The 14,625-nt window shown below is 38.3% G+C and overlaps 1 protein-coding gene across 2 annotated transcripts in view; it reads left to right on the top strand.

Annotated features, from left to right (window-relative positions):
* Window positions 1-14,625, top strand: part of USP33 (ubiquitin specific peptidase 33) — a 63,974-nt gene that overhangs the window by 47,161 nt on the left and 2,188 nt on the right. For both annotated transcript variants that reach the window (XM_082863100.1, XM_082863101.1), the window contains exons 18-22: window positions 382-508; window positions 1,654-1,823; window positions 2,971-3,052; window positions 3,697-3,805; window positions 13,977-14,079. In XM_082863100.1, coding sequence (XP_082719226.1) covers window positions 382-508; window positions 1,654-1,823; window positions 2,971-3,052; window positions 3,697-3,805; window positions 13,977-14,079 — 591 coding nt within the window. The remainder of the gene's footprint in view (window positions 1-381; window positions 509-1,653; window positions 1,824-2,970; window positions 3,053-3,696; window positions 3,806-13,976; window positions 14,080-14,625) is intronic.

Genomic DNA, 14,625 nt, shown 5'->3' on the forward strand with positions numbered 1-14,625 from the left:
ATGTTTTTAGATTTTAAAGAAAAGAAACATCTGAATTGATCTCTTAAACAAGACCCGACTGAACAAAAGAAAAAAGTATAAAAGTAGATTTTTATTAATTATTTTATTTTGGTTATTAAAAACATGTCAGAAATTTTAGGAAATTAAATAATTTTACTCTGAAGTTTAAAATACTGGAAATTATGTTTTATATGAAGATAAATAATAAGGACTTAAACATGATTATTTTTACACTGGGTTTTTAAGATTACGTTCTCTGTCCTGATTTTCATTTCCTCAAGTGGTGGTGGTAAGGGTATCTACTGGAAAAGAATACGAAGATAGTTCTTGCTACATCTTTTTATTACTGAAATTATTTAAATTTTTTCTGCTTTAATTCAGGTGGACACTATATTGCCTACTGCCGAAACAATTTAAATAATCTCTGGTATGAATTTGATGACCAAAGTGTCACTGAAGTTTCAGAATCTACTGTACAAAATGCAGAAGCTTATGTTCTCTTCTACAGGTGAGGAAATAACTCTCCTGGATAGGCTGTTTTGACAAATATGACAGAACATCTCATGTTGAGGTTAACAGTGACTTTTAAGACTTTCAAAGTGGATTTCTGAGTAAAGATTAGAAATTGCTTTACTTTCATTTCATTATGTGAGTAAAAGTGAAAGGTTGCATGCAGAATGATCTTTTGTTAAGAGAATGGTAAGTCATTTAGTTGAAGGGCAAAGGAATATATTTTGTTTTAGAAAGACTGGTTTTAATTTTAAAAATTAGGCACTGACAGTAGGAATTGTCTCCTAACATAACTAGTAAAGGAGGTATTGGACTTCCCTGGTGGTCCAGTGGTTAAGACTCCGCGCTTCCAATGCAGAGGGCATGGGTTCAATCCCTGGTCGGGGAAGTTCTGCATGCCACGCGGCATGGCCAAAATAAAAATTAAAAAAAAAAAAGGTATTAATATAAAAATAAATCCTTGGTACCTTTTAGTATCTTCTAAAAGATTGTAATAACTACTAAAACAGGAAAGCAGATTAACTGTTTAGATCTTATTAACAATCATTTGAATGTCTGTTCTATAGCAATAGTTATGTGGATACTAGTAGTTAAGATATAGTATCACGCCTAGAGTGTGTAATGTAGTGGGGGCAGGGTGGAACAAAGTATATCTCTCATGAATAATTTTCAAGACCTAACAAGATTCACAGTACAGTCCACCCTCCATATCCATTGGTTCCACATCCGAGGATTCAACCAATGGCATATTGAAAATATTGGGGGGGAAAAGATTCCAGAAAGTTCCAAAAAGCAAAACTTAAAATTGCACACCAGTACTATCTACATACCACTTACGCTGTATTTACCAGTGTTTGCATAGCAGTTACATTTTTTAGGTATTATAAGTAATCTAGAGATGATTTAAAGTATATGAGAGGCTGTGCATAGCTTATATGCACATGCTACACCATTTTATATAAGGGACTTAAGCATCCACAGATTTTGGTATTTGCAAGAGTCCTGGAACCAATCCCCCACGGATATAGAGGGATGACTGTGTTAATGTGTGTGCTAAGTCTAATAAGTGAGCGGAAAAATCCACTTACTAATCTAATGGAGTAAAATGCATATTGAATTTAATGAATCACTGTCCCTTAATAGGAAGAGCAGTGAAGAAGCACAAAAAGAGAGGCGGAGGATATCAAATTTGTTGAACATAATGGAACCAAGTCTCCTTCAGTTTTATATTTCTCGACAGTGGCTAAATAAATTTAAGACCTTTGCTGAACCTGGCCCTATTTCAAATAATGATTTTCTCTGTATTCATGGAGGTAAGAAACTCTATAATGGAAAGTAGTGGTAGGGATTTGCTGTTAAATAATTTACAAATAGGGAAAGAGCCAAGAATTTTCCTCTTCCATTTATTTTCCATTTCCCCATCTACATTCCAAGTTAAATGTGTTTATTTTGCTATGGTTTCAGAAATTAGCTTTTTCTTCTAATTATAGGCAATCTGTAGCCTTTTCATAGAACAGATATTTACTGAGTACCTGTTCCAAACCCTGTGCTAGAGCCTGAAAGTACCAGAAACACTATTTCTATTTGCATAGCTTTAATTTCATAGTAAAGACAGATGCATAAACAGGTAATTATGGTGCAGTGAACACTTCTATTGCCCATCATTTTTCTCAGCTGAGAGACATGCAGCTCCAACTGTATCCGTGGCTCTTATCCCTTTTGTCTAAATGAATAGCTGGCTCTTTTCCTAACTATGAAAATGTACTCGGAGTTTAGTAAAAAAACCTCATGCAGTTATTTGCTAAATGTAATTTATGCCTTTGTGACTGTGTTAGTGCTTGTTTCTATGACAACCTTAGCGTGACACCTTAATTAAATTTCATGGTTGAAGACTTGATATTCTCATTAATTAATTATTTTTGCAGTGAAACCACAAGAGATAGTAGAAATGTCCTATATTGGATTTAGAAATCTAAACCTTGAAAATATTTCTTTCTTTTTTTTTTTTTTGAAAATATTTCTGTATGTGAATTTTTCTCATATTATTTCCCTACTTGAGCTACTAACTTAAGTTTCTTCCGGTTCCAAATCTCCCTATAATCCTTTTATGGCATTTATCTGTGCCTGCCTTTTATTATGGTTATTCATATAAATTCTTCATTTCTACTGCTAGCTCATAAGCTCCATGAAGGAAAGATTGTCTCTGATTTATCTCTGGCTTGCCCCAATACACAGTCAAGGCTTAGTAAAGATTTATGTAAGTTAAGTACTTGAACATCTTGGTTAACTTATTTTTCTCTATTTCAAGAAATATGTTCATCTTTAGGAACATATACTTAATTTTTAACCTTTTGGGGAGAGGTTTTAAGAATAATGATTGGAAAAGATGCCAGTGATTAATCATTTAAAAGTAATATAACAGAATTTAAGAATGAGACAGACCCATTTAAACTTTTTTAGGTGTTCCTCCACGAAAAGCTAGTTATATTGAAGACCTGGTATTGATGCTGCCTCAGAACATTTGGGATAACCTATATAGCAGGTTTGTTTTTTTAAATCAGACAATATGGTATTGTGGAAATCAGTTTGTGAAATTCGTTAAAAGGAGATTGGATTATTTTGTATATGCTCCCTGTGCTGTATGTTGCTTATGTGGAATATTCCCTTCTTCCTTCATTTATTCACTCTGAAGTGTGAGTAGAGAGACTTTTGTGGCTAGTGTGGCCCTAGTCTAGATAATTAATTCTAAGTTTTATGTTCTGATAATCTGTATCTCTAAAAGTATGCCGTGACATTTTTCTTAAATATTTTTTCTTAAATATTGAAAATAATTCATTCTATGAATTCTTAGTGGCCAGGGGAAGCCTCCTTCTAATTAAAACTTGATTAAAACTGTGGCTGTGTATAACTTAAGATTTATATGTTGTATGCTAACTTTTGACAGCCACTTCTTTTACTTTATGTTGTTGCAACAAACATATTTTGTAACAAAAGTAGCTGTAAGGGAAAGTTGAAATACAGATGAATCAGTAAGTCAATAAACTGATAAAATCAGCGACCCTGAAAAACATAAAATCAGGCCCTTACGATAATTTGGTTTTTACATTTTACTAAAACTTGGACACATTTCCTAGAACATCAGCTTACTTCCAGATTATCATAATTATTAAATTCTTCATGCATTAGGTATGGAGGAGGACCAGCCGTCAACCATCTGTACATTTGTCACACTTGCCAGATTGAGGCGGAGAAAATTGAAAAAAGAAGAAAAATTGAATTGGAAATTTTTATTCGGGTAAAAAAATGATGCTTTTCAAATTATAAAAATGATCTAGAATAAAGATAAAGAACTGACAATTAGAGGAACGATGTTAGTGAAATGATTGGACGAAAGAGTTGTAATACATTTTAAGTCTCATGGGCTCATAACAGTGAGAGACCCCAGTCAGGTGACTATAGTTCTAGTGAGTTAAGTTCTTCTTTTGGGGGTTTTTGTTTTCATGGATTGGTAATAAATTTTGTTTTATGTATTGGCACTGGCAAGAAATCTCTTTATTGAAATGGTAAATTATAAGTTTCCTTAAGTTAGTGGTTTTTCTGAAAGCATCTACTCAGATTGCATTCTTTACTTCCACCCCTTTGTGAAATATAATATTGTTTGGGGGGACTCTCTATACTTATACCTAGTTCCCACAAAGTGAGTATGTTATGAGGCATTTCTTGATTGCAAGAAACAGAAAGTCTGATCACAGAATCAATAGGAAGAGCTGAATAACCAGGTTTTATTGGACAAAGACTAGTATAGTTCCATTTGTCTAGGTAGCAAGAAGTAAGTTTCTTCAAAGTGCTGCTGTCGGTAATACAGCTCCAACCATTTATTTATTATTCGGGTTCCTAATAGAGAATGCTACTAGAGTTTGAGTCACCTGAGAGGCATGTTCATTGATATTTCTATTGAAATTATATTGGTGGAGGGATAATTCTATAAGGGAAGATTGAGATTCTTTTAGTAAAAGAAGGGGAGAAGTTAATTGAGCAGATATTATAGATGAACAGTACATTCCATGTTGTGGCCACAGGCTTTTTCATAGATTTAGGGGTGTTTTGTGTGTGTGTGTGTGTGTGTGCCTTTGCCTAAAGTAAAGCGATTTTCACATACACAGGAAGATATTACAGGTGTGGATTGATCTACTGTGCTTGAGCCTCATTTGCTTTCTAAATATAAGGAGGCAAATTTTAGTTGAATAGTAAAAGTAGTTCATTCCACGAATGCTTAAATAAATGGCTAATGACTATATCCATTAGGGTTTTTTTTTCAATATTTATTTATTTATTTGGCTGCGCTGGATCTTAGTTGCGGCACACAGGACCTTCATTGCTGCGTGCAGGATCTTTAGCTGCGGCATATGAGCTCTTAGTTGCAGCATGCATGTGGGATCTAGTTCCCTGACCAGGGATTGAACCCGGCCCTGCTGTATTGGGAGCATGGGTTCTTAACCACTGGACCACCAGGGAAGTCCCATACATTAGGGTTTGATCAACAGAAGCCATTCTAAGTACTTTGAGTAGAATAGGAATACAGGCAATGAAAGACTTAAATAACTACTAAAAAGACTGGGCAGTGAAAATCAAGAAGACCATAGCTGACTTTCAGGAAATCTGGAAGGCTGCCATACTGGAGGTAGGAGTGGGGACAGCAGCTCAGAGTGGGGTCTCAGAGCCCAGACAAGGTAAAGAAACTTCTGTGTAGTGGTGTGGGCCTGGTCAAGGATGTTGGAGCCCAGGCAACGTAACAGTGGATGCCCGTGTTGGCTGGAGATTGCTGTGTGAGGCGGCACAGCTTAGTGGTGGTGGTAAAATTGAGGGATTGATTCCATGTGTAGGATTGATCAGATAATATGAGTGTAATGAGAGCCAGATTTCTTATTGTCAGATAAGGGAGTTACAGATACTGAAAGAGAGGAAACTAAAATGGACTCTTTGTTACTGGATTAAAATTGTAGGCATCTTTGTGAACTCACTGTGTTAGATACATATATACATACAGAGGTATAAATGTGTGTATATGTACACATATATAGAAATAAATGATGTACCTAAGTTAATTTCCTAACTCTGGCACTGAAAAGGCCTGGAAGCAGTAATAACTACAGTAGGATTGAGCATACCTAGCTCTCTTCGGATCTTGGCTTCTAAACATCTTTCTCTAGTAAAAGGAACCAGCCCTCCTTGGAGAAATGGCTGCTTTCAGGGCTGGGGCAGGGGAATTACAAGATGAGCTTGGAATTTCTTACTGTTCCAGAAATTAAAGAAGTTTTTGAAGAATGATGGGGAAATGTCAAAAGTACACAGAAGCCAGCTTGAAGGGACTTTTACTTGCCAAATTTGGGACAATTTATGCTTCAAAATAAATTATAATGGTATTATAATGCATTAAACAAAATAGGAGATATTGTGTTCATACTGTTATAAATAAGTGAATAAATTGAAAGACTGATGCGGAATGGAATATTAACATAGTTCCAGCTTATTCCCCACAAAATACGTATTAATTTTGAAGAGAAAAGACTAAGCAAGAAGAGTCTGGCACCAACTCAAGGAAGTCATTAAAGTGAACATCAGTAGCAGTGGAATATATCAAAATCATGTGCTAGGATAGGATACAGTGAGAAGAACACAGCATCGCTTGTTTGGTAGACAGTGCATAACCTGAGTTTCAAATGAGGAAAGCCAGGCAGACCCAAATTGGGGGACATTTTATAAAACAACTGGCTTGTAACCTTCAAAATTGTCAAGATCATGAAAGTCAAGACTGAGGAACTGTGCCACCTTAAAGGAAATATGAAGTTACATGCAACAAGTGATTCTTGCTTGTTTTTGTTTTTTGTTTGTTTTTTTGGCTGAGCGGCATGTGGCATCCTAGTTCCCGGACCAGGGATCGAATCCGCACCCCCTGCAATGGAAGCGTGGAGTCTTAACCACTGGATCGCTAGGGAAATCCCAACAAGTGATTCTGAACTGGATCTTCTGGCTATAAACAACATTATTGGATCAATTAGAAAAACTTGATGGAGTCTGAGGATTAGGTGCTAGTATTACATCGATGTTAATTTCCACATTTTTATCATTTGTGTTAAATGTGTAGGAAAAAGTCCTTGTGTGTTTAGCAACTTACTCTGAAATGGTCTAGGAAAAGAAAATTTCTTCATATTGTACGGGAGTTTTCCTGTAAGTTTGAGATTGTTTCAAAGCTAAAAAGAAGTTTTTAATTGCACAGAGCTTCTGGAAATTACCTATGTTGCTTACCACTGGCAAGTCTCAGGAGAATGCTCAGAAACTTGATAGACTTGATAAGCCGCTAATCTCAGGACCCTGGTGGGTTATCCTGAGGATGCTGCTGTTAAAGATGTTAGCTGCCCGTGGCACCGAATGAGGGATTCTTGGGAAGATGCTTGGAAGTGGTGGAAGAACCCTACTTGTGCCATCTGTGGAGGCCTCAGTCCTGCCGCAACTGCCACCTGAGGACGTGGGGGAAGTTTCTCTTTCTCTTGTGCCTTCCATATATTGCATATATCATTGGCAGTGACTGAGCTGGAGCACTACTGGCAAGCGATCCTGGAAAATGAAATGTTCTCTTTTCATAGAAGAGAGTGTAAGAAGGAATGGAAATGATGCATTAACAGACAATAAATACAGTATAGTTTGCCCCCCTTGTCATATGCATTCATGCGTCAGCAACAACAGTAGCAATAGTATCATGTTTCTGCCTAACATGATGCAGCTAGCTCATGTACCACTAGATGCAGCATTTATCCTTTCCCTAAACTTGGAAAACCCAAAGTCCCACCAGTCAGTGTATCCATTTCTGGATGATGATCATTCATATTTAGTTCAGTCAGTTTAGTCATAATCTCCCTTTTATATTCTGCAAGCTAAAGAATAAATGATAAGATTAACCACCACCAACATACCTTATATGAAATAGAGGAATGAAAGGAAATATAAATCGGTAATTTTTCACAAATTTAGAAATATTTACAAATATGTATTGGGTTGGCCAAAAAGTTCATTGGGTTAGTGAATACATTGTTCAATAAAATCTTGGTGAAAATGAAAAAGGTGTCTTTTAGTTCTACTTAAAACCAAATGAACTTTTTGGCCAACCCAGTGCATGGGGGAAGGAAGAAGTATGTGTCTACAGCTTATAACTACCCATTCCATATTCTCTGTTTTCTCATCCAGCACTTCAGCTGGTTATTTACCTGATGAAGTAACCCAGACCTTCGTTCCTGAAGAGTCTGAGCTCTTTGTAGTCTTGCCTGTGTTAGATTTCTCTAGTTGGCTATGAGCTTTTAATCTGTGGATATGGAAATACTGAATGGTGCTTATAGTGGATTGAATGCTGGCCCCCCAAAAAGGTGTTTCCGTGTCCTAATCCCTGTGAATTGACTTTATGAAAAGGGTCTTTTTATATATAAGTAAGGATCTTGAGACAAGATCAACCTGGATTATCTGCATGGACCCTAAGTCTAATGATAAGTGCCCTTATAAAGAGATGCACAGAGGAGAGATACACAGAGAGAAGAGGTGAAAGCCATATGAAGACAGAAGACAGAGACTGGAGTATACACTCACAAAGCAGAAGGTTGAAGAGGCAAGGAACCAAATCTCCCCTTCTCCACAAGAAGCACGGTCATGCCTACACCTTGGTTTGGACTTCTGACCTCCAGAACTTTGAGAGAAAAAATCATCTGGTTTCAGCCACCAAGTTTGTGGTGATTTGCTATAGCCCCCTTCTGAAACTAATACCGTGGGTATAACCTGATTTTCAGACATAGTTCCCCTTGTTTCTGTTGTGTAGTAGTCATTTTATTCTACTTTTTATATAACCCTACCCACTTTGTCTCTTGGTTCAGTGACATGAGGAACCCAAAATGGCCAGAGGAGTGTCTCATCTTCCAGTCCAGTAAAATCATTGTTGTGTCCCTTTGGAACCTAATACCTCTAAACTAGTAGAGGCCAAAGTTGTGATAATTAGAAGCAAAAAAGCTTTTGTATCAGTAGGTAGTAATAGATAAACTCTTCTACTTCCTTTACCTGGTACCTACTCTCATGTTTTCTGGTTGTGGGAAAAACAGCACCATAGGGTTGTTTCTAGTTTGAGGCATATACTACATCCCATAGGATAGTACCAACCCCACGGTGTTTTGCCACCCGGGCACAAAAACAGTATTCAGTAGGCCAGCAACTTTTAGGTGATGCCATATGGTAAAGTCAGTGAATTCTATGGATGTGAGCCCATTGCTTCATTTATTTTGTGTAAAATTAGTTACATAATCAGAGGTGATATGGGATATCATCTCAGGAAATGAGACATTCAGTAAGACCAACAACGGTGATACTGGAAGAAACACTATAGGTTAGGAAGGTAGGCCCAAATCCAGTTCTAAGCATTTGTAAATCATTTATCATCAAGGGGCTTGTATATATCCAGATTATATAAGATTATATAAAGAATTCGTACAACTCAAGAAGATAGATATTCCAATTTAAAAATAAGAAAATATTTTAATATACATTATCCTTAAGATATGAGTGATAAGCACATGAAAAGGTACACACTCTCAGCAGTCATCAGTAAAGTGCAAATTAAAGCCACAGTGAGATACCATTACATACTTCTTAGAATGGCTAAAATAAAGAAGTGGACAATATCAAGTTCTGACAAAAATGTTGGGCTTCCCTGGTGGCGCAGTGGTTGAGAGTCCACCTGCCGATGCAGGGGATGTGGGTTCGTGCCCCGGTCCGGGAAGATCCCACATGCAGCGGAGTGGCTGGGCCCGTGAGCCATGGGGAAGATCCCGCATGTAGCGGAGTGGCTGGGCCCGTGAGCCATGGCCGCTGGGCCTGCGCGTCCGGAGCCTGCGCTCCGCAGCGGGAGAGGCCACAACAGTGAGAGGCCCGCATACCTCAAAAAAAAAAAAAATGTAGAGCAACTAGAATTCTCATATAAACACTGTTGTTGGGCATGTGGTGTCACATGCCGGATGACAACCAGTTTGACAATTTCTTATAGGTTAAACAAACACTTAGCACATGACTCAGCAATCTCACTCCTAGGTATTTACTCCAGAGAATGAACAGTTACGTCTGCAAAAACCTGTACACAAATGTTCATGAGCAGAATTGCTCATAATTGCCCCAAACTGGAAATTGATGTCTATTAGGTGGCAAATGGATAAAAAGGCTGTGGTATACTACTAAGCATAAAAAAGGTAGAACTACTGATGCATGCAGCAATATGATGAATCTTAGGAACATTATGCCAAGTGAAAGGAACAAGACAAAAACGACTATGTAATGTCTAATTCCACTTATATGAAATATCTAAGAAAAAGATAGGGACTTCCCTGGTGGCACATTGGTAAGACTCTGTGCTCCTGATGCAGGGGGCCTGGGTTTGATCCCTGGTCAGGGAACTAGATCCCACGTGCATGCCGGAGCTAAGAGTTCACCTGCCACAACTAAGGAGCCTGCGAGCTGCAGCTAAGGAGCCCTTGAACCACAACGAAGACCCAGTGCAACCAAATTAATTAATTAATTAAAAAAAACGCAAAGTAGGTCAGTGGTTTCCTGGGGCTGAGAGGAAGTGATTGTAAACTGGCACAGGGGAGTTTTGGGAGTGTCAGAAGTGTTTTAAACTGGATTGTGTTGGTGGCTGCACAATTATAAACTTACTGAAAACCATTGAACTTTACACTAACACTGTGGATTATACTTAAATGAAGCTGTTTTATAAAATGCAAGTCTATAATTATTCCATAACACTAGGGTTTTTTTTGTCTTATTCTACCACCACCCCTTTGAAAAAAAGAAAAAAAGCAATGTCTTAGTATAAAAAAATAACAGGACTTACGTGGCAGTCCAGTGGTTAAGACTGAGCTCCCAATGCAGGCAGCCTGGGTTCCATCTCTAGTCAGGGAACTGGGACCCCGCATGCCACAAAAAAAATTAAAAAAAACAAAACAGAACACTAGAGTACAAAAATAGGTGCCCTTGCTAGACTGGAAATTAAGTGGAGTTTCTGAAAAATTGAGAAAGCAGATAGGATCAGTTTGAAGAAGCAGACCAATGTCATGGGAAATGACCACACAGGCTTTAAGCTTGGAAGCGGCAGATACTAATAGTGATTTCAGCACTCTGCCCCCTGCATTGTACTAAGCAGCAAGCACGAAGGTGTCTGCTTGGATTGAGCAGTGAATGTGGACCCTTGGGTTGGTTAAAGAAGGCGTTAACCTTAGCTAGCTTGTAATACCTAGAAAGAATTGTGTCTTCCTAAGTTATGCCTTAAAATAAATGATTGATTCTCAGAGAGATGCATAAGGATATTGTATCCTAAAAACAAAACAATACTCAATAGATGGGTTGACTGAATGGCAGAATAAATACTGCTGGAGAGCATATTAGTGTACTGAAAGATCTAGTGAAGGGTTTCTCCTAAAATGAAGCACAAGGATAAACAGGTGGAAAACAAAAGTTTTGACACGTTGGGTAGATACAGAATCCAATGTTTTTCTAATAGGTATTTTAGAAGAGAGTAGAGAGGTGGAACTCCTTTGAGAGCAACAGTTTAATTTCTGAGAACTAGAGAGAAACAGATGCCTTTAAATAACTGGGGTGATTATACTTAACTCAATTTTCAAAAGCCCCCACCTAGACACATAAGGAAGAAATGTCCTAATGCCAGAGAGAAAGTCCTGAAAGTGTCCAAACCTGGTAATGCTGTGAATGAAGTGGATTCATCTGACAGAATCAGTCTAACATTACATTTCAGAAATCTCAGTTCTCTAAGGATAAGTTGTACATCACAGGAAGTCCAAACTTTAATTCTTTACCTGGAGACAAACATGCCTTGATTTCATCAGAGGCAATCACAACATTATTCATTGTCTTTCATTGTTCTGTGGAAGCAGCTACCTTGTGTCCCAGAAGGATCCTTGCTCTCAAAGAGCTTACATTTAATAAATAACAAATACATTATATATCAAAAGGTAATGAGTTCTATGGTGAAGGAAGATATCTACAGGATAAGAGGATCAGGAGTATAGTGATGAGGGGAGGAGTCAGGTGCAGTTATAAACAGTGTGATCAAGATCGGCCTCATTGGGCTTCCCTGGTGGCGCAGTGGTTGAGAGTCCGCCTGCCGATGCAGGGGACATGGCTTCGTGTCCCGGTCCTGGAAGATGCCACATGCCGCGGAGTGGCTGGGCCCGTGAGCCATGGCCGCTGAGCCTGTGCGTCTGGAGCCTGTGCTCCGCAACGGGAGAGGCTGCAACGGTGAGAGGCCCGCGTACCGCAAAAAAAAAAAAAAAAAAAAGATCGGCCTCATTGAAAAGGTGACATTTAAGCAAAGACTTGAAGAAGGTGAGGGAGATATTCAAATATCTGTAAAAAGAAGGGATGCCCATGCAAAGGCTTTGAGAGACAGGAATGTATCTGCTTGATTTTGGGAGTAACAGAGAGGTTTGTGTGACCACAAGTGAATAAATGAGGAGGAAAGTACTAGAAGATGAAGTCAAATCATGGGGCCAGAACATAGAGGTACTTCTGAGCTATTATTATAAGGATCTCTGGGGACAGTGGCAGGGTTTGGATTAGATTTGATCATAGGGGAGAAATGAGCTGAACTTCACTGTTTTTTGTCCATAGGTAGTATGTACCGCGGGCATTTAGTTACCCAGCATGAGATATCTGCAGGAGTCTCACTGTCTTTTCACACTATTACAATTAGACAATTTTCAAATACCCTTCATTTTCCTCAGGCTCTGTTGCTGTTCCTCTCTCTTTTTTTTTTTTAATTAATTTATTTAATTTATTTTATTTTTGGCTGCGTTGGGTCTTCGTTGCTGCACGGGCTTTTCTCTAGTTGCGGCGAGCGGGGGCTACTCTTTGTCGCGGTGCAGAGTCTTCTCATTGCGGTGGCTTCTCTTGTTGCGGAGCACAGGCTCTAGGCACACGGGCTTAAGTAGTTGTGGTGCACGGGCTTAGTTGCTCCGTGGCATGTGGGATCTTCCCGGACCAGGGCTCGAACCCGTGTCTCCTGCATTGGCAGGCGGATTCTTAACCACTGCGCCACCAGGGAAGCCCCTGTTCCCCTCTTTCTATGCCAGTTTTTCTGTCAGTTTGGTTTTTGGTTTCGTCTTGTTTTGTTGGGTTTTTTTTTTTTTTTTTTTTTTGGTTTTTTGTTTGTTTTGTTTTGGCTGAGCTGCGTGGCTTGCGGGATCTCAGTTCCCTGACCAGGGACTGAAGCCGGGCCAGGGCAGTGAAAGCCCGGAATCCTAACCACTAGACCACTGGGGAACTCCCCAATTCGGTTTTTTAATTGAAAGTCGTAGAAGTCAGATTGGCTAACTTAAGCAAAAAAAGAAATTTATTGAAAAGAAGATTTGAATAACCAGACCTCCAGAAATTCAGGAACCAAGTTATTCCTGTATAGCTAACAAAATTGACATTGGAATGACTCCGTTCCAATCATTAGGTTACTCCTCTGAAGATTTCCATTTCTAGTAGTTTTGCCTAGTTTGAGTCATATACCCATTTCTTGGGCCTTGGGACTAGAGGAGGAAGTGGAACATCTTCAAGGACTGTCCCACCACTTTTGAGAATTTATCCTATATATATATATGTTGTTGTTTAAAATATTTATTTATTTATCTTTGGCTGCATTGGGTCTTAGTTGCTGTGCCTGGGCTTTCTCTATTTGTGGCAAGCGGGAGCCATTCTTCATTGTAGTGGCTTCTCTTGTTGCGAAGTACGGGCTCTAGGCACGTGGGCTTCAGTAGTTGTGGCTCACGGGCTTCAGTAGTTGTGGCTCACGGGCTCTAGAGCACAGGCTCAGTAGTTGGGGCGCACGGGCTCAGCTGCTCCGTGGCATGTGGGATCTTCCCTGACCATGGATCGAACCCATGTCCCCTGCATTGGCAGGCGGATTCTTAACCACTGCGCCACCAGGGAAGTCCTATATATATGTTTATTGTCTATGAAATAACACGTACAGAACTTTTCGTTTCAACATTCTGTTTGTAATAGCAACATGTCTACCAGTATCTTAAGTGAATGGAAGTAAGATGTAGACAGTGGGTATGGTATGTTTAAATAAGTTTTACACATCAGATTTTTAATAAATATGTGGAGTATTTATTGCCTTGAAGACTTTATCTTGACCATTTTCACTTATCCAATCATTATGCCCCTTTTGTGTATACTTGATAAACTTTGAGATATAACCTAGAATGTTTATTAGGTGTTACCATGTATCCTAGTATTAAGTTAACTTAGCATCAATGTAAGTCACATTCTTTGTGTGTGAGGAATTGGCCTTATCAGATGCTGAAGTAGAATGGTTGTATTGTTCTGCTACAAAGCAAGTTCTAGATTTTAGATGACTAATTTTTTTCCCTCTATAGCTCAACAGAGCATTCCAAGAGGAGGATTCTCCAGCTACTTTTTATTGCATCAGTATGCAGTGGTTTAGAGAATGGGAAAGTTTTGTGAAGGGTAAGGATGGAGGTAAGTGTTTAACTGAAAGACGAAATTCTTTGCAGATTTTTTTGTTTATTTAACAAATGTTTTTTGAATATCTACATGCACTTGGGATTACACTACTGAACAAGAGAGAAAAAATGTACATTCTAGTTCATATGTTGGTTATTTTTAATTTTTTAAAAACTTTCATGGATTATAGCATATTCATAGCAGATATAAAGGAACTGAATAAAAATTAGTCTGTGATCTTAACATTGAAAAATTTTTTAAAAATATCCTTCCAACAATAAGATTGGTTAAACCATAGTTTATCCATTACAATGGGATACTATGTGGACTTTAAAAATTATTTGTGTAACAGTGTTTAAAATTTAAAAATAAGATGTTCTTGATATATGAAAAAGGTTATGATGCAGTATGCATAGTTGGAACCTTTTGTTTTAAAAAAGAAAAAGGCAAACATATGCAAAGGCAGAAAGACCTCAAAGGTACTAGAACAGTTTGCCTGTCTTTCTGTAGTAGGATAACAGTATCTTTTTCCTTCTTGTGCCTTTTTGTTTTTTTAAACAG

The sequence above is a fragment of the Leucopleurus acutus genome (genome assembly GCF_964270905.1).
Source record: "Leucopleurus acutus genome assembly, chromosome: 2".
In the NCBI taxonomy this organism is placed as follows: domain Eukaryota; kingdom Metazoa; phylum Chordata; class Mammalia; order Artiodactyla; family Delphinidae; genus Leucopleurus; species Leucopleurus acutus.